This window comes from Taudactylus pleione, unplaced genomic scaffold, assembly GCF_031769625.1.
Source record: "Taudactylus pleione unplaced genomic scaffold, aTauple2 ptg000374l, whole genome shotgun sequence".
Taxonomy (NCBI): domain Eukaryota; kingdom Metazoa; phylum Chordata; class Amphibia; order Anura; family Myobatrachidae; genus Taudactylus; species Taudactylus pleione.
In genome coordinates, this window is record NW_028284775.1 from 2,809,151 (window position 1) to 2,830,920 (window position 21,770).

A 21,770-nucleotide genomic window follows, 5' to 3' on the forward strand; every position below is an offset into this window, starting at 1 on the left:
TAACGACACCTTTCCACAATCTGTGGTCCTGTTAGAGTCTCTGGCTGCAGCCATTTTGTGGCAAGATGGACGAGGTCATGCATTTGTGAGCATGGAGGCTTTTCTGTTTGGAACTCCTAGCGGTGGACTCATTGGGCACAAACAAATACTGTGACTCCCAATCGAGTTAAGATTTCCTGTTTCAATTTAACATAGTCTTTTGCATCAGTCAGGCACAAGTCATAGTAGGCTTTCTGTGGTTCTACCGACAGGAAGGGTGCCACCAGACTTGCCCACTGCTCTTTAGGCCAATTCTCTTTCTGCGGTTCTTTCAAAGGCCGTAAGATATGCTTCCACATCATGATTCTGGGTCATCTTTTGCAGAAACTGACTGGCCCATATGGTGTGAGTTGGAAGAGCAGGGGAAGCATCTCCAGACTGGACTACTAGCTGTTGTACCACCTCTTTTAAGGCCTGGCGGGTTTCCTCTATGGCGACTTGTTGTTGCCTCTGGGCGGTCTCCAAGGCCAATAATTGCACATTGGTGGATTCCTGCTGAGCTCTGGTAGCATCTTGCTGAGCTTTGTTAGTTTCCTGCTGAGTTTTGTTAGCTTGGAGCAAGGCCTTAACAATGTCCTCCATGTTGTCTTTAGGTGTAGGTTGGAAGCAAAATCTGGCTTCTCTAAGCATCTACTGATGCCACCTTCATGGATTCCATAAAACACAGGTTGACATCCAAACAACAAATTGGTGTCTGTCTCTTTAAATTTTCAATGCAAAACTTTTCCTCTAGCTGTAGTTTTCCGTGTTTGCCCGCATTCTCCATCACTTGTGATTTAGTCGGGGTAGGGGGTCCCCCTCCTGGGTTAGATGGACACCTCCTTGCACACAGCAGCCAGGAAACAGCACACCAGTCCAGGGTTTTCATGCAAGCTGGTCAGAACCAGTTTTATTGTGCAATATAAACAAAATAAACAAAACAAAAATAAATCCTAGCCCAGTGTTGGCTAACCTTGACACTCCAGCTGTTATGGAACTACATAACCCAGCATGCACTGCTACAGTTTTGCTATTAGGGCATGCTGGGATATATAGTTCCACAACAGCTGGAGTGTCAAGGTTAGCCAACACTGTCCTAGCTCGTCTGGGCACTAACTAGACAGGTTATTCCCTCTCTACAAGTGGCAGGGCCTACTGCCTTACCACAAACACTTTCAAATATCACAGTGTCCCTGAACAAACCTCAGTGTCTGTCATTCCCAGGGGATGTGAGACACTGAACCAAAACCTAACACAGCTTATCTGAGCCACTTCCAGGTGCAACTACTAATCAGCCTGCTCTCAGACTGAAAGGCCCAACACCTGGAATGGCCTGTGGATGGAGCCCTCCCTCTCTTCTCACATCCACACCTCCAGGACCCATTATCCGGCTTTTATCAAAAGCCGACACTTCTGGTCTGTTGGCATAACAGACTTTTCCTGTTTTTTTAAAAACACATATGAGAGGAATCTTGGACACACATATATGCCATCCCAGACTTCTCCAGTGCTTCTATCACAATATATATATATTTATTTAGTAGAGATGAGTGATCTCAAAAAACTGCATCATATTGGCTATCCAGCCCTCAGTTGTTTTGGATAGCTAATAAGATAAATCCACACTAATCTTGCTCTCCATCCCTTCGGGTCAGAAGTGGAAGAAACCAGTGGGACCCAGGTACACCTATACACTGTTCAGAAGTGGTCTTCATGGAAGAATTGCGGCCAAAAGCCGCTGATGTGAAAACAAGGCCAAGCGACTCAACTATGCATGGAACTAGGGTGCATAAAAATGGTAGCAGGTGCTCTGGACTGAGGAGTCAAAATGTGAAATATTTGGCTCTAATAGAACGCAGTTTGTTCACCGACGTGCTGGAGATTGTACAGTAATGAGTGTCTGCAGACATCTGTGAAGCATGGTGGAGGTTCCTTGCAAGTTTGGGGCTGCATTTCAGCAAATGGAGTTGGGAATTTGGTCAGGATTAATGGTGTCCTCAAGGCTGAGAAATATAAGCAGGTACTTATCCATCATGCAATACCATCTGATTGGCTCCAAAGTTATTCTGCAGCAGGACAATGACCCCAAACATACAGCCAATGTCGTTAAGAACCATCTTCAGTGTAAAGAAGGAGTCCTGGAATAGATGATATGGCCCCCACAGAGCTCTGATATCAATATCTTCGAGTCTTTCTGGGATTACATGAAGAGACGGAAGGATTTGAGCAAGCCTACATCCACAGAAGATCTGTGGTTAGTTCTCCAAGATGTTTAGAACAACCTCCATGCTGAATTCCTTCAAAAACTGTGTGCAAGTGTACCTAGAAGAATTGATGCTGTGTTAAAGGCAAAGGGTGGTCACAACAAATATTGATTTTATTTAGATTTCTCTTCTGTGCATTCAAAGCAGCCTCATCATGCACACACTCAGTCTAGGTCCAAAGACTAGGACCTAGACTGAGTATGTGCATGATGAGGCTGCTTTGAATTGACCACCCTGGCATCTGCTAAGTACCTTATTTTGCCTCTCAATGTTGATATAGTGCACACATCACTCTACATTATTCTTTATGAACCAGGCACTCCCCTATATATTTGTTTATAATACCACTTTTCCACCAAAATTCCAGGTCTGACCCGGAGTTGGAACAGAGTTCCTATCCGGATCAGACCCGGAATTTAGACGGCGCCGACTCAGGATATTCCCGAGTCGGGTCTGCATAGACCCTGCTTACCCGGCGTGAAAGTGGACGCTTGGAGATGACGTCATCTCCAAGCGCCACTGAAGCTGGACCAATCGGCCCATATTTCAGTAACAGCTTGTTGCGGTCACCACCTCTCTTAGGTTGAGGAATGAAATTGATCATGCGGTATCGGAGACTGGCCAGACTATGTCCAGCTTCCACAAAATGCCGGGCCACTGGCTGGTCTCTGCTACCACTTAGTAGGGCTGCTCTAATAGAGGATCGATGCACCCCCATTGTCTCCTTAAACTTCCTAGAAGTTTTCCCGATATAAGTGTAGCCACATGGGCAAATGATCTGATAAATTACAAAAGAGGATTCACATGTCAAATGGAACCTGATACGCAATTCTTTCCCGGAGTGTGGGTGGTAAAATACATCACCGGTAAGCAAGTATGTACTATTAGAGCAGCCCTGCTAAGTGGTAGCAGTGGTGACCGCAACAAGCTGTTACTGAAACGTGAAGCCTTTTGGATACATTCTATGGATGTTATATCTCCTAAGGGGTTAAATTAAATATTACCCTTGGCATGCTTCCTTAAGTAAAACTAGATTTGCGGTATGTCTATTCTCAGTTATGCTCTCTTTACACCTGTTAGTACATTACGTAGTCTTGTTGACTATCATTTGATTATATATCTTGTGATGCATATAAGTGTTTATGTATTTATCTGTATTTTCGAGTATACTGTGATATCACGATATTAAGGTTCATTTATTTGTGCTTTTGTGCTATGTTGTTTGTGCAGACTTAGTTTTCCGCTGGTCTGTTTCTTAGATGCTGATATTATGATCCTGTATATGTTTTATTGATGGTCTATGTATAACCTTTGTATGCTAATTCATGATATATTCTCTGTATATGTCACTATGGTGATTGTCACTATGGTATGTGTGTTTGTGCCATTTCTTCTTTTTAATGTGCCTTGAGTGCCACTCTCCTGTTGAGATATATATATATATATATATATATATATATATATATATATATATATAAAATTTATGAAGAGTAAAAGTTACTTTATTATTGTTGCTTCTTCAAAATCTGTTCTCTTAAAAGGAGAAATCCTTAATTTACACCATGAGTTTTGTACAGGATATCACAAAAGGTGAGACTTCATTCTAGCCATTGGCTGTGTTTATTGGCAGGCTTCAATAACAGTACAGATAGAGGGAAAACAACATTTATGAAATACATTGAACACTTTTAAAGCTTAACTCTTATGTTGATCAACGCTCCAGGTACATTCTAAATGCCAAAAATTGCAAATGTAAACTTCAATTTAACCCATTCTAATATCATCCAGACCTATTCAAGTAAGCAAGCCTCCTAGTACATTTACTGAAGCCTTATCCTGCCTAGGTTTAGTGCTATTGCACCTTTACTGAAGAAAATAAAAAAGGTTTGTCCTGTACCTGTACCGTCCATTAGGCAACAGCAATCTATTCAGAATTAATATGAAAGTTCTTACTGTCTACAATGAGAGTCTAAGGGGCCGATTGCCGTCGCTGGACTAGGTTCATGGAATGTGTCTCACTCATTTCTGCTTGCAGCCCATGGGAGGTGTGAGTACAAATGAGCTACTGTAATTAGTTATGTGCACAGAGCACATCACAATGATGCTGCCCAAGTACAAATGAATCTGTCCCTAAGACTACTACACTATTTAGTGTCCAGTGGTCAGCAGATATAGAGGCAAATTAGTTTTATATTTTGATTGATTACGGTCTTGCACTCTCTTATTGTTAGCATTTCCCTAGCTATCACACTAGAAAGTTACAGAATGGAAAATGCCCTGCTTTATAAATATCCCACCTAAAAATAAGGCACTCATGTAAAAGTTTGGGACCAGATTTGATTTGCAGTATTCTTCCATATAAAATGCCAGGGGAAAAGGGGATCATTGATCTTACTTTAGTATATTCTATGTCAGCAATAACATTTACAGGTATTTACTAAACAATACTTCCAGATTAGATGCTCTTGCCAATTTAATGAGATCTGCCTGTGTCTTCATTGTCTCAGCTCAGGTTTATTTTACTACCCATCTCTACAGAGCAGTTGTTACAATACATTACGGTATAAGGTGAACACTGATAAATGTAATGTCCCAGGGCCACAGACATGCACTGAACATTTTTTAATAGCAATATGTTATTTCTGGGGTGATTAATGTTTATGAATATTTTAATTATGTGGACATTCCACTTATATATGACCCTGTTTAACCCTGTAGAATAACACTGCAAAATAAATATGGTCCATTTTGTGCAAACCACTTAGTATACATCAATTTAGTATACAATCGATTTGGAGGTCTGTAACATTTGTTTTCACTTTTATCAGCCTCTGATACATTTCAAACTTTTCATTCTTTAAAATATTTCTTCATCTGTCTCAGAGTCATCACTTCTTCTAGTGAGTTTTTCAAGCTCTTGACCATCCTACAGGAATAAAAAAAGAATTATTATTTTAGAAAAATAAATATAGGGAACTAGATTAACATCGCACAAAATTTGGAAGAAATTGAACACTCATGCAGTAATACAAGAGAATTGATAATGTGAACCAAAAATAAAAAAAATTTAAATAAAAAGAAATAAGAACACTTTTCCAAAAAAAAAAAAAAAAAAAAGACTGTATGGAACTTTAGTTCTTTTTATACAATAACACATCACCCCAGTAATACTTATTTTAAGCTGTACTTCCAACAATTTAGTTTCAATCTTGAGTGTGGTATAATGATATTTTAAAGATGCAAAATAGGCCATTATTGGTGTTGCCAAGAATAAACCAATAGGAGGAGGAAACAAAAACGAAATTACAGATCTTTGGCCTTTCATGTTAGCTTAGCATTATTATCTGAAGACGTCTATTTCATGTCAGAACCTTGCCAAGTTCTGCTTTTGTTAAAATCATAAAACAGTAGTTGCAGACTCATGTTACCAGGATATGTACAAAACTTTTCCACATATTAACAATAATGGTGTGGTACAGTGCTTTCACAATCAGGATATAAAACAAGTTTTTTTTTTTTTTTTTAAATCAATGGTCTTTCAATTTTGCCATTATATATATAAAATAAATCAAACATATTGTCATTAAAGAATGAAAAATGTACGTATCAGCATAATAGGGAAAAAGGAGAGATTAACCTTTTAGCTGATGAAAAATTCTTACAATGCCAAGAGTTCAATGATACTGTTCAAATTCCAATCAATACTTGCTTGACCACAGAGATTTGGCCTCACATGCCCCAGTTGTTTAGACCAACTAAGTCTGCACTATCTAGCCCACCACCTGCGTCCAGGCCTAATCACTCTGCACAGAGAGGCGAGCTGGCCACTTAGCCAACTTCTAAGTCTACAACTATGGACTCATTAGATACACATTAAGTTCTGAGTGAATAACAAAGAGAAGGGGCCCACTGGATAACTACATTCGGCTTTGTTTTGTATCTGATCCACAATTTATTACATATGTTTGAATATCTAATCCCTTGGATTGCTCTTTTAAGACAACTAAAATTGCAAATAGAGGCTGTAGTCAGTGTGAACTGGAAAGTTTACTAATCAAAGCGTTCAATGCAAACAAATTAATTGTTCCCTCTGCATTGTTTATTAGACCTAACTATAAAAAAAAAAAAAAAAACCCTCGTTTCTGAATTATTTTGTCCTCTGTTATTCAACATACTTTTGATAATTTTTTAACAATTTATTTATATATTAAATTAAATATACATACATTTGACACTCTTCATCCGGTTGTTTTTTTCCCCCAAAAGGTGCCTTATAAAAGGGGCTATCTGGCACTGCCCTTGCCCTAGTTGCTTGGAGGTGTAGTACTTAATTAAATGAACAATTTTTTTAAGCTCTTATTTAATTATTATTTCTGGAGAGCCTTGGTACTTTAGCTTGCCTTGGTCAGTTGAAATATTTTTTGATTATGTATATTTGACCTCAAAGAATACAAGTCCTTCCAAAAATGTATCAGTACTGATTACTACATAGCTAAAACCTGTTTTTGCTTTTTTTTCACATGAAGATGAATAATGGAGAGGTGAATACAGACAAAAGATTAGAAAAAAAAAACAACTTACTCCACGAGACCGCTCCCAAACATCTCCATTTACTATTTTTAGCTTATCACGTGGTGCAGGGCCTTTGGATTCTGTTATTCTGCTTGCACTATAAATATATATAGAGAGAACCACCACAGGAGCTTCTAGAAAGAATTCCAGAGAGGGATTGAAATTGAATACAAAAAATGACACAATAGTAATTATAACAGTTGTCACTTGTGCTGTAAAGACGTGAAACATGTTGTCTCTGAATTTTAATATAAAAGCCACTGACAGTCCTACAAATGCAGTTGCAAAATGAGAGCAATTGAAAATCCATTATGGCCATAAAAAAATCCACAGGATTTTATTTTGCTAAAGTGCTCACTGTGAAAAGACAATGTGAGTCCATTGAACAAAACACCAAACACGTAAAGTTTGCTGTTTTGAATAAAAATGCTCTCAGAGATCTGATCCCCTTCTTTCAGTATTTTCTCGTTGTAAATATTTGCCAGGGCAGATATAACACATTGAAGTATGATGAGGAAGTGACCAAATCCGAGAGGCATATACTTCAGTGTAGACTGTATTGCTGGGATGTGCGTTTCCTGGCTTCCGGTGTCAGATTTTGCCACAAAAATGCAACTATTGGATGGCGCAGAGTGGAAAATATGGTGAACTTCATGGACGGAAACCTCTTTATGGGTGCCATTTTGCGACGTGAGGCCCATTATAGATAGGAACAGAATTACGAGTGATGCCCATTGTACATATGAAAGATGTCTCCTGTAATAACAGAAATGTGAAATATCAGGTTTTCAAAACAAAAAATGAATAGACTTACAAAAACTCCCAATATTGCTATTATTTCACAGTGAGTGTTTCCTTATAAAAGGGCACTCACATAGCAGATATGTGGAAAAGTTATTGCCTATTAAAATGAAAACAGACACTACACCATTTACCCAATTGTATAATAGTTGTGATAATTACTTTGACCTCTCCCAATTTACACATTAGCTTTTACTATATGGGTGAGTAAGGGTAAGTCTAATCACAGTAGTGGCATAGACAACCCTCTTCTTGTTTTGCTGCTGGAGAGAGTCTGCTGTACATGAACAGGTTACCAGCCTGCATTACACAATAACGTGCCTTTTGTAGAGGTGGCATTGGCCCAGCATAACATTTAACTGAGGCACTCTATCACAGAAAGCATGCCACAGAGACTGGTGTGGGCAGCAATTCCGTTTTAGCAAGTGGGAAATTTAGGGATCAGAACTTTGCTTTTCATTGCAATAAGAGTTTTGCTGAAAACAAACTTTGTAATGAAAATAAGAATGAGCATGAAGGGAAAACATAATGTTCATCCTAAATTGACCCAAAGTTACTAGCCCTCCTTAGCGTCGTGGTATTTTTCCATGTAAACTAGTAAATATTCCAAATGGGTATAATCTGCACTTATTACTCTAGATAAAGAAGTCTTTAACATGGAGCACAAACATATTCCATCGGGTCACGTTGATAAAAAATATGTCTGTATATAGAATCATGCCTCTCCCAGCCTGATAAAATGGGATATCCACCAACATTTTTTGGTCATGAACCACAAAAGAAAGTCCTATGCCTCCATCAGGCAAAATGGTGGGTGCATCACCCCCACACTATAATCTGCAGACATATCTTTTTGCTACTTTTCAAACTGTTATGGTTTGTCCACAAATCTAAACTGAAATCCTACATTGTAGCTCATTGGCTCTCAAATGTTACCACACTTATATCACTTACAGCTACGATGAGCACATGTTCCTCTTACTGAAGGTGCCCATACACGGTGCGATTGGCACCCTGCGCTGCAACGGCCGCAGGGGCCGCTGCCCCACCTCCCGAGATGCCGGCACCCCCTCCCCCACCGGCATAGCGCTGCATGGGATCGTACATCTGGGAGGTGCAATGTACAACCCCACAGGAGCACGCACTGGGCGATATCATACCCACACACGGCACGATATAGCAGCGATATCGTACCAATCTGTCGGATCGGCTGCTATATCGCACAGTGTATGGGGGCCTTTACTCTGCAAATATGTATAGATTAAATGAAGCTAAAAATATATAAGCCTGGGTGCAGTGTAGGGTAAATTACCAGTGTCTTTGCAGTTGTAAGACATTGCCAGTCTCTTAAAAGTAAATGAATAGAGCATATGTATTCATCGCTGAGTAAGAGGTTGGAATAATCTTGTTATATCTATATAGAAAAATCCCTACTACCGTGGATATAATAAACAATTGTTTTAATAACCTATAAATAAAATTGTCTACAGATAATTTTCACACACACAGGTGCTCCCACTCCCACACCGGTTCCTGAGGTAAGCAATTTAGGGCCATAAATAAAATGCACAGAATCAAATATGGCAGTCTCACTCAAATATATTTAATACAGTGACTAGAGAAAGAGACCTTAAGGGAGGTGGATCTGTTTAACCACTGAACTGAGACGGCAGCCATCTGGGCTTCAGGTGACACGCTCTGCAAGTGTAGAGATCAGCTAATGCAAGGAGGATTGATCATCAGTCCACACTGACTCACGCTCCGCTTACTTACTTTGCATGTAAGGGAGTGGTAATGCCCCATGGTGGTGGGGGGCAATATAAATGTCGGGGGGCTCTACTGGCAATGGTGATCTATTACCACTAGGGGGGTAATGCTAATGGAGAGCAATGGCAACTGGGAAGGGGGTCTACTGCAAATGGGGGTGGGAGGTAATTTTACAATAGGGGCCTATGGACACGGGGTGGTGCGAGACACCCCTAATCATATATATTTTTTCAGCAAAGATTTTAATTCATTTTTATAAAATGTTTCATAATTAAATGAAAAAATTTAAAATTTACCATTTTTCTAGGCCCATCTTGTAAAAAAACAAATTAAGGGGTTAATAAGAGCTACAATAATTAAGATTCCTCAGTTTGCTGATGGTAATAAGAAACAGTGTCTAAATCTGCTGCTGAGTGAATAACATCCACTATGGGCAACAACAGACAGCAGATGAGAAAGATTCTACGGCGTTATCAGTGACTATTAACGTAAAAACTTCTCTTTTCAAAGAATGGGATCGCCTCCTTCCAAGAACGTTCCAGATACTTGTAGAATCTATACCAAGCAGTACAAAAGCAGCCGAGACATGCACGGCTGTACATTACCATTATGTTGTTACCGCCAAGTATAGTATTTTTAAACAAATTAGTGCTGCAAGCCATTGTGTTATGTTCCTAGTGTTTAACGATATCAAATTGCGGAGAACGGAGATTACTTGTTACCAACACAGCTCTATAAGAATGCATACATTTCCATGAGTCACTATACCATCGGAAAAGTCACCACTTACTTTAATATGATCCTGAAGAAAAATGCCGTCGTGATGATAACAAAATTGGACAACAATACAGCCATAGCCTAGGAACAAAATAACAGAACAGTGCTTGGCATATTATATTTACAGTAGTATTTATATATGAAAGATCTATTTAAAGGAAAATTATGGCCGTTTTAAAGCACACTCCTAGCCAGTCTTACATCCAGGTTTTATGGTCACAGTAAAAGTGCAGTCACACAGTGAACAATATTGCTGCCCACACTGACAACTGGAAGAGAATAACGTCCAATTTGCCCTTACACTTAGATGGCAAAATTGGAAGAGATTGGGCCAAACGTCCGGAACATTATTATGATAACCTACTAGTATGGCCAGAATAATTACTGGAGATTTATATCAAAAGTTGACCACAGATGGCTCCTATTGGTATGTGCCTGCGATTTTCTTATGATCACACTTACAAACATTCCCAATAATGATCTTATGACATTCAAGAGAATGGTTACTGGGCAACAGGATCCTTTTTGGGACATACACAAGCCAATTATCCAGTACAGACTGAGATAACTTTCAGCCATTAGAGAAATTTTTTTTTATCTGGACAGAGTACATACAGTACATAACAAATAGGATTATATAACCATATATTTCATTACAATACCACAAATTACAGCAATAAAATTAAAAGCACTTACTGGTTGTAAGTAGGTCAAAACGTAGAAAATGATAAGATTATCCAAAAAGTAGAGAAATGCTGGTACAGCCCACTTCATGTAGTGACATAATTCCTTTAACGTAAAGCAGGTGCAGCACCTAAATGAACGCTTCTCTGAAAAACAACCATTTAAAAGAAGAGGCATTATACACAAAGATACAGGACACTGCAGTACGAAGAAGAGTATGGAGAGAACACAAATCCCAAAGTCATTGGAACCCGACTGCATAGTATGAGATACGCGCTTCTGCAGGAATCGGAATGAAATACCGATTCCCGGCAGCTGAACAGATCCCGGTAGCGGCAGCCCGACAGCGTTGGAAATCCCGAACGTCCTGAGGCAAGTAAAAACTAACCTAACCTAACCCCCCTAACCCTTACCACCCATTCCCCCCCAAGTGCCTAACCCTAACCCCCCCTTCCCCGGTGCCTAAACCCAAGTCCCCCGGGGGGTGCCTAACCCTAAGTCTAACCCTAACCCCCCCCCCGGGGGTGCCTAACCCTCCCTCCCTCTAGGCTAACCCTCCCAGGGGGGTGCCTATCCCTAAGTCCTCCCCGGGCGCCCTAAACCTAACCTTCCCCCCCCGCGGCTGTCCCTACGATCGGGATGCCGGGCGCCTGTCTCCCGGCGTTGGGAAAATGACAGGCGTCTAGATATAGACGCCTTTCATTTAGCCCACGCCGGGATAAAGCAGTCGGGAAGCCGGCTGTCGGGATCACGTCAGCCGGTTTCCCGATTGCATTCCCTTCTGCAAATGTCAATTGTAATTCCAAAGTGGGCAGGACATTCTTTCAAGCATTAGTATTTAATAAATTAAATAATGGAGGTACAGAAAGGAAAGAGGGAAAACAAGACAAGGGGTTACAGAGATAAGGGGGGAGGGCATAACCCAGGATTGCAATACACAGACAAAAAATGCACATGGAAAAGAATGGAAAAACTCAGATCAGCATAACTCAATATTAGGTGAATGTAGAATGCGAAGAGCAACAGTTCTACTGCATACAGACGAGCGGCCTTGTTCCTCCATATATTCACTCCATCTAAACCACAGCATATGAGGTGACGTGGCGGTAGAAAAAGTATTTACAGTCTGCAGTTTCAAAAACAAAGTGATTTTGAATCTTATTTTCTATTATCAATAAGCTAAGTATAGAGGCGCTCCTCCAAAATTGGGCAATGGCTGGCCTTAGTGGCCACCAAAATGTGACACATTAGATCGCTATCTCACAGCGATAACTTACCAGGGTAAAAATGGAATAGGGCTGTCTGTGGATCCACTATAATGCTCACACCAATCACTTTACTCATCATGACAAACACCTCGATCCAGAGCTGCTGAATACGAGGGCACGACCAAAACACAAGGAAGATATCTCCCACCAACCCACAATTTTGCCAGATCTGATGCTGTCTGTCTGGGGTAAAGTACACCCTATGAAGCAATTTAAAAAACATTTCTGAGTGGTTAATGCAGAGGGACATTTTAAAGCATGTGTGGAATATAATCTCCCGTTCTTCATCCAAATGTGACCTAGAAAGAGCCCCTTAACATTTAACCTGACACGCCAGTTTCCCACTTTTACGTTCTAACAACTGATAGCGATACCACCACGATATGCCACCTCTATGGTTTGAGGACCGAAGGCGAAATAAGATAAATTGTAGGAAAGTAGGCTTGCTAAGCAGACAGCATAAATACTTCTGAAGACAATGCCTTAAATTGCAGATATTTATAAAAGTCCTGGGCCGGCATGGCGTGATTTGATTGTAGCCTCGGGAAGGAGACAAACCCCTCATTAGAAAATACATCACCCAAAAAGGAGAGACCACCTATGGACAATGAATCTAGATTCAAGTTGGGAATTAACTTAGCTACACTCTTCAAGGATAAGACAGGGGAAGGCAGAAATCATCAGAAAGGAGCACAAACCTGTGCCAGGCTGACAGGGTAGCATGAACAGCCTTAGACACACCAGACCCAGCAGGTTAACCAAGAATTAACAAACCACAGGACTTTGGGATGGGTAAAAGGGTAAGACAAACCTCACTCTCTATGAGAACCCAAGGTTTTGGTGCGCCTAGAGCGAACCAGCCTCTGGCTTGGTTAATTAAACAGGCATCTTGGTATGTCTCTAGGTCGGGAAAAGCAACACCCTCCTCAAGCTTAGAGAAGAAGAGGGTCCCCTTAGCTATCTTTGGCAGTGATTGCGGTGAGTGACAAAATTTGTGGGTCCCAGGGACACACCACTTTAAAAAATTGGGATCCTACCTGACCATTTCTGGGTCCCATCATAATTTATGCTTTAGAGCTCCCCATATGCCTCTCAGACCTCCCCACATGCCCCTAAAATGCCCATCTGATACCCCCCAACAGCATCAGATATCCCCACAAGCCCCTTAAATGCATGTTTTAATGCCTTCATGACCTTTCAGGTAATATGACTTGTCTATTCATAAAACCCATAGTGAATAAGTAGGTTTACCATATCATCCCTTTAAACTGGGACACTCATGGATTACACAGGTTCTGTGGCTCATTAAAACCAGGTGAAATCCAGGCATGAAGTCAGCCAGTCACAGAACCTTTGTAATTAATTCATGTGTCCCGTTTTAAAGCGATAGTATGGTTAGCCTATGAATAACGCTTTAGGTAATAGGCATATTTATCAAAGGATAAATGCCCGGTCTTTACACATTATGCCGCACATCAATGCCCTTTACACATTATGCCACACAGCAATGCCCAGCCTTTGCACATTATGCCGCACATTAATGCCCAGTCTTTACACATTATGCCACACAGCAATGCCCAGCCTTTACACATTATGCCATGCAGTAATACCCCTTACAAATTATGCCGCACATTAATGCCCTTTACACATTATGCCACACAACAATGCCCTTTACACATTATGCCATGCAGTAATACCCCTTACAAATTATGCCACACATTAATGCCCCTTACACATTATGCCACACAGCACTGCCCAGCCTTTGCACATTATGCCGCACATTAATGCCCAGTCTTTACACATTATGCCACACAGCAATGCCCAGCCTTTACACATTATGCCATGCAGTAATACCCCTTACAAATTATGCCGCACATTAATGCCCTTTACACATTATGCCACACAACAATGCCCTTTACACATTATGCCACACAGCCCATGCCCAGCCTTTACAATTATGCCGCACTGTACCATCGCTGGTGCATGGATGCTGTGCCGATGCTGGGATCAGACACTTGATTCCAGCACGGCTTTCCACAGCAGCAGCTAATGAGAGTCTATCTGATTTTGCTATGTCTTGAGTCAAAGTAGTAACATTTATTTCAAACAATACTTAGTACATAATGTTTGTTATATTTTATATGTGTACTGCTGGATACTATATATTGTGTTTAATCCGTGTCACATTGCGCTTGCACACCATAAATTGGAAGAACTTTTTTAATTATGAAATAAATCTGTCTCAGTATCATTCGATACAGTGTCTCACATATTAATGGATACTGTGTTGCATTCGTGTCCTACTATAGTGATTAAATATATATTGACTTATTGTTGTCAATTCATTTACATACACAGTGCTACTTGCTACCACTTTTATGCGCTTATTCCTGGGTTAAGATACACTTCTCTCCCAGTATTTCTATTTGTGCTATGTTAACAGTGTACAGCAGCTCTGCTCATAAAGTATTTTACAACTGACACGCGGCGATATTGCAACGTTGTATCTATGAGGATCTGGTTTTCTCTCCAGATACCTCTGAACATAGCGTATTGTAGTTTAAACATACACGTCTGTCTGATTTAGCGGTCTTCAGCACGTGTTTACAGTGTCCAGCAGCTCTACTGACATAATGTTTTTCAACACTTCTGTTTTATTCACATAGTATTTTACAATAATTCAATTAGGACATATGCGCTCATGTAATTCAGCGGTCTGAAGCGCCTGGTTATACAGTATCCAGCGGCTCTACTGACATAGTGTTTTTATGACAATCAGTTTTGGACTTTTCCTCAGGAAGCCGGACATCCGGCGAAATGTACATCGGCGCCTGAGACCGCTGGATCACATGGACACACAAGTCCAAATCAGACAGACGTGTATGTTTAAACTACAATACGCTATGTTCAGAGGTATCTGGAGAGAAAACCAGATCCTCATAGATACAACGTTGCAATATCGCCGCGTGTCAGTTGTAAAATACTTTATGAGCAGAGCTGCTGTACACTGTTAACATAGCACAAATAGAAATACTGGGAGAGAAGTGTATCTTAACCCAGGAATAAGCGCATAAAAGTGGTAGCAAGTAGCACTGTGTATTTAAATGCCGGGAATTGACAACAATAAGTCAATATATATTTAATCACTATAGTAGGACACGAACGCAACACAGTATCCATTAATATGGGAGACACTGTATCGAATGATACTGAGACAGATTTATTTCATAATTAAAAAAGTTCTTCCAATTTATGGTGTGCAAGCGCAATGTGACACGGATTAAACACAATATATAGTATCCAGCAGTACACATATTATATAAAATATAACAAACATTATGTACTAAGTATTGTTTGAAATAAATGTTGCTACTTTGACTCAAGACATAGCAAAATCTTCTTGCTCTGGTAAATAATATTCATTGTATCTCATAACAAGAGAGCAAGCAGATTAAAAGACTTTGTATTATACATATATAATTAGATCATTATAAGTGATCCAGCGATCTAATCAGGCTTTTTAACCACATTTTTTCTTACTTTACACACTATTTCTTTATTTTAACCCAACAATATAATTTTTAAATGTGATAATAAAAGTTATTTTTTACAAACATGATGCAATTGTAATACCAATATTGTAATACCAACATTTAAAGAGCCAAGCCCCTTCTTTGTCCCCTGTTTTCTTATTCATTCCGGAGTGCACCCACAGATCTCACAACTTTTTTCTTTTCTATAATTAACGTAAGGTATGGAGACAGGTCCATTCAATATTATTATCATCCTTTATTTATATGTTTGCCACAAGGGGTCTGCAGCGCCTTACAAAGTACAGAAACGGTATGAACAAAATAAGAAAAAGTGACTTACCAGTAGAGAATATTGCAGGACATAGTTTATAAACATTGCTGCTTCCGCAGTCATAATACCCAAATACGCAGCAGAGTGGCAGAACCCAAGGGATAGGTGTGGTGTAGGCAGTGGATAGGAGATGATGGTATGGGATCGGTATGAATGACCGCTGGAGCTATGGGCCTGATTCAGAGCCGGACGCTATTTGCGCTCGCTCGTTCAGAAAAAAAGGGGTGGCTATTCAAATGAACCGTTCGCTCTTTGAGGTCAGTTCACGGCTCTAGGTCTGAACGAGCGAACAAAACTTGCGGTCGTTTTTTGGAAAACTACGCCCCCTGGCCGCTCGCATCCTACGTCATCATGTCCGCTATTTATTAGATTAATCGAGTACATCGACCAGCGTATGAACTGCTCGCTATTCTTGTGGTTGGTTTTTCCTACCACAATCTTGCGAGCAGTTCTGACTATAAAATAACCCAGTGACGTGGTCAATGACGCTGCTGTATTAATTATGCACACCCATAAAACGCCCGTTTTGACCTTTAAGCACGCCTGCGTTCGGATCTCCACTCCCCATTTTCAAGCACCTTCCCCTGTTACCACCCACATACGCCTCCTCATGTCACTCAAAATAGCAGGCATTCGCTATTTAGTGAAGAAACGATTTTCGGCCGCACTGACTGGTTCGCGCATGCGTATCACGATCCGCACTCATGCGCAGTTGTGCAAACATCGCTCGGAACGAACGAGCGGCCGCTTACGAGCGGCTCTGAATCAGGCCCTATGTCCAGCAGTTTAAATCCCGATGCCGGAAAGCCATCAGCAGTGAAGAAACCGACATGTAAGTAAACTAGCTAAGCTAACCCTCTCCCCCCCTAACCCTGACTTAGGGGTGCCTAACTCTAACCTCTCGCCCTAGTGCCTAACCCTAACCTCCCCGTAAGTGCCTAAACCTAGCCCCCCAGTCCCTGCAGCCTAAACCTAGCCTCCCCCCGGGGGTGCCTAATCCTAACCCCCCCTTCCCCTAGCCTAACTCTAACCCTCCTGGTGGGGGGGTGCCTAACCCTAACCCTCCCGGGGGGTGCCTAACCCGAAGTCCCCCCTGGGTGCTCCTAACCTAAGCCTCCCCCACACGGCTTTCTGCGCCCACCGCCTGGCTTACCTTCATTTGGTATGCCGGGCCTTGGGCTCCCGGCACAGAGATAATGATAGGCGTCGAGATTTCAACGCCTATCATTAGTCCCCTGTCAGGTTTGCACATTTGGGAAGCCGGCGGTCGGCATTTCGATCGTCGGCTTCCTGACTGCATACCGATGGTATAAGTGAGGGAAGGAAAAGCAGACTTGAGGGAAGAGGACCCTGCTCGTGAGAGCTTACAGTCTGATGGGGAGGGGCAAACAGACAGGGGTGACACAGAGGAGAAACAAGGAGCATGGAACAGTGGGTTAGGATGAGAGCTGAAAGGTTTGATAAACAAGTGCGTCTTGAGAGCTCGTTTGAAGTTTTGTAGAATAGTGGAGAGTGATAGGGAGAGGGAAAAATCTCTCCCTACACCATTCCCTATTTCTGCCTTTGGTCAATTACCCAGACTTTCATGGAGGTCAATCATCTCAGATACTACAAAACTGAAATGCTCATCACTTTCTAGATACTAACAACAATGCAGCCACATACTAACAATAATGCAGCCACATGATTTACGTCAATGTCACAGTTTACGCATCTCCAAGTTATATTAAAGAATTTCATAAACTGAAAGCTTTACATTATGCACTGCAACATCACAACTAGAAAGCATTTCCACCTCTCGCATATACTCCCCAAACAATATATGTGTATAGATGCCATCAGGACAGGCATGGCCAAATGGATTGAAGAATTCCAGCAGAGGACTCCAGTCATTTAGAGGGCAAATGCAACGATGAATAAGCAGTCTCTTTAGCTCCTATAGCAGCAGATCTAATTTTACTCCAAAATAAGGGGTGAGCGGGTTCGGATTTCTGAAATCCAAACCCCCCAGAGCCCCCCCAATCCGAGGCCGATCCGAGTCAGGCTCGACTTTTCCCGCCTGACTCGGATCTGAAATCGAGGCAAAACGTCATCATCCCGCCTTCCGGGTCTCACGTGTTTTGGATTCTATATAAGGTACCTGCGTCGGCGCCATTTTCTAACTCAGCTGTGGAAGAGGGAGGGTGGGAGTTAGGGCTGGCTGTGTAGTGTAGTGCAGTGTAGTGTTGTGCTGCTGTTGTCCATAGGGGCTGTGTCCACTCCTCCAAAGTCCATAGGGGCTGGCTGTGTTGTGCTGTGCTGCTGTTGTCCATAGAGGCTGTGGGGGTCATTCAGACCCGCTCGCGAGCGCAGGACCCTCGCAAGCGGGTCGATGGTGCCGAATTGCGCATGCGCACGACGGAGGGAGCTCCGTAGTGCGCATGCGCGAGACCCGAATAACGATGGCCAAGCCGTCGTTATGGGTCTCGCACCAAAGGGGGCGTGCTGTCGATGTTGATTGACAGCACGCCCCCTTTGGTGGGCCTGCCGGGGGCGTGGCTGCCAGACGGAGGCGTTCCCATGGGAACGCCTACCGTCTGAGTCCGGCCCCACTGACATCACTAGTGATGTCAGTGGGAGTGATTTTGGCTCTGATAGAGCCAAAATCACTCCAGGGCTTGCGGTCACCGAGACCCTACCGCAGGGTCTCGTCGCAAGCCCGATGGTCAAGACCATTGCGACCATCATCATGGACGCTCGCTATAGCTGTGGGTGGTAACCCACAGCTATGCGAGCGTCCATGAGGCCGCTCCAAGTTGAGGGAGGAGGGCCCTGATTCAGAGCGAGTGCTCTGGTCAGAGCGTCCGGCTCTGAATCAGGCCCAGTGTCCACTCCTCCAAAGTCCATAGGGGCTGGCTATGTTGTGCTGTGCTGCTGTTGTCCATAGGGGCTGTGTCCACTCCTCCAAAGTCCATAGGGGCTGGCTGTACTGTGTTGTGCAGTCAGTTGTCCATAGGGGCTGTGTCCACTCCAAAGTCCTGTGCAGTGTCCCAGTCCTAAAGGGGTGCTGTAGTGTTGTCCAGGGGGTGCTCTGTCCATCAGGGGTGCTCCCCCAGAGTGCAAAAAAAATAAATATTTTTTCTGTGTTTGTGAATTGTGTGCGCAGTAGCCGCATGTGCATCAACAAAGTAGCGCCAAGCGTGCGCCTGTGTCATAAGTAAAGGGCTGGCTGGCTTGTCCTTTAAAGGGTGCTGTAACCCCCAAAGTGCACTCCAAATCAAATAAAAAAATATTTTCTGTGTTTGTGAATTGTGTGCACTGTGGCTGCACGTGCATCAACAAAGGAGCAGCGTCAAGCGTGCGCCTGTGTCCCATAAGTAAAGGGCCGGCTGGCTTGTCCGTTAAAGGGTGGTGTAACCCCCAAAGTGCACTCCAACAAAAATAAAACATTTTCTTCTGTGTTTGTGAATTGTCTGCACTGAACGTGCATCCTCAAAGCAGCAGCGCCAAGCATGCGTCTGTCTGTTAAAGGGTGGTGTAACCCTCAAAGTGCGCTCCACAAAGAATAAAAAATTCTTTTTTTTCTGTCTTTGTGAATTGTGTGCACTGTTGCTGCACGTGCATCTACAAAGGAGCAGCGCCAAGCGTGCGCCTGTGTCCCATAAGTAAAGAGCCGGCTGGCTCATTTCTTAAAGGTTGGTGTAACCCACAAAGTGAACTAGTCTCCAACAAAAATAAAAATTATTTTCTGTGTTTGTGTGCGCCTTAGCCGCACGTATATATCAATATAACATAAATGGAGGACCAAACTTTCTCCGATAAAAATAAAATAGGGAAAGATCAAGAACCACTTCCTCCTAGTGCTGAAGTTTCTGCCACTAGTCATGACATAGACGATAACATGCCATCAACGTCGTCTGCCAAGGCCGATGCCCAATGTCATAGTAGAAGCCACATACAATCCCAAATGACAAAGTTCAGGAAAATGACCTTAAAAAAAACATTTAAACCATCTGAGGAGAAACGTAAACTTGCCAATATGCCATTTACGACACGGAGTGGCAAGGAACGGCTAAGGTCGTTCCCTATGTTCATGACTAGTGGTTCAGCTTCACATGACGATGGAAGCCCTCCTCCCGCTAAAAAAATCAAACGAGTTAAGCTGGCAAAAGCACAGCGAAGAACTGTGCGTTCTAAGAAGATATCACATATCCCCAAGGAGAGTCCAAGTGTGGTGGCGGTTGCGATGCCTGACCTTCCCAGCACTGGACGGGAAGAGGTGGCTCTTTCCACCATTTGCACGCCCCCTGCAAGTGCTGAAAGGAGCACCCACAGTCCACTTGCTGCTATGCAAATTGAAGATGTCACTGTTGAAGTACAACAGGATAAGGATACTGGTGTAGCTGGAGCTGAGGAGGAAGTTGGCGAGGAGGATTCTGATGGTGATGTGGTTTGTTTAAATCAGGCTCCGGGGGAGACAGTTGTTGTCCGTGGGATGAAAAGGCCCATCACGGTCATGCCTGGGCAGAAGACCAAACATTCCACCTCTTTGGTCTGGCAATATTTCTATCCAAATCCGGACAACTGTCTTGCCATATGTACCATATGTAAAGGTGAAATAAGTAGGGGTAGGGAGGTTAACCACCTAGGAACATCCTCCCTTATACGGCACCTGCAGCGCGTTCATAAAAAGTTACTGTCAAGTTCAGAAACTTTGGCTAAGACCGTAAGCAGTCCAGGGACACCTAAATCCCGTTGTCCTGTTGTATCCAAGCGCCTGCAAACCAAACCGTCAACTCCCTCCATGTCAATTTCCTCCTTAGACAGGATCGGAAGTAGTCCTGCAGGCCATGTCACTGGCATGACTGACTCTCCTATCCGGGATTCCTCCGGAGGATCCTGCATTGCTACGCCTACTGCTGCCGCTGCTGCTGTTGCTGCTGCTGGGAGTCGTTCATCATCCCAGAGAGGAAGTAGGAACACCACTACTTTTACTAAACAATTGACCCTCCAACAGTCCTTAGCGAGGAGGATGAAGTACGACAGCAGTCATCCTGAAGCAAAACGTATAACTGAGGCCTTGACTGCTATGTTGGTGTTAGACGTGCGTCCGGTATCCGCCATTAGTGCAGTGGGATTTAGACAATTGATGGAGGTAGTGTGTCCCCGGTTCCAAATCCCGTCTAGATTCCACTTCACTAGGCAGGTGATACCGAGACTGTACAGAAACGTCAGAAAAAGTGTCCTCAGTGTCCTGAAAAATGCGGTTGTACCCAATGTCCACTTAACCACGGACATGTGGACAAGTAGAACAGGGCAGACTAAGGACTATATGACTGTGACAGCCCACTGGGTAGATGTATCACCTTATGCAGCAACAACAGCAGCGTCACCAGTAGCGGCATCTCAGAAACGGCAGCTCGTTCCAAGGCAGGCTACGCTGTGTATCACCGGTTTCAGTAAGAGGCACACCGCCTACAATCTCTTAGAGAAACTGAGGGAAATCATCGCCCAGTGGCTTACCCCACTTAGACTCTCCTGGGGATTTGTGATATCTGACAACGCCACCAATATTGTGCGGGCATTAAATCTGGGCAAATTTCAGCATGTCCCATGTTTTGCTTACACAATAACCTTAGTGGTGCAGAATTTTCTGAAAAGCGACAGGGGCGTGCAGGAGATGGTTTGGGTGTCCCGAAAAATTTCTGGCCACTTTCGCCATTTAGCGACTGCGTGCCGAAGACTGGAGCGCCAGCAAACACTCTTGAACCTGCCC

General features: G+C 42.8%; 1 protein-coding gene across 1 annotated transcript in view; it reads right to left on the reverse strand.

Annotated features, from left to right (window-relative positions):
* Positions 1-3,879: 3,879 nt before the first annotated feature.
* Positions 3,880-21,770, reverse strand: part of SLC35A5 (solute carrier family 35 member A5) — a 34,371-nt gene continuing 16,480 nt past the window's right edge. The window contains 5 exon segments of the mRNA XM_088444945.1: positions 3,880-5,208; positions 6,864-7,144; positions 7,147-7,610; positions 10,213-10,280; positions 10,896-11,029. Of these exon segments, the coding sequence (XP_088301071.1) occupies positions 5,140-5,208; positions 6,864-7,144; positions 7,147-7,610; positions 10,213-10,280; positions 10,896-11,029 (1,016 nt within the window). The 3' untranslated portion in view covers positions 3,880-5,139.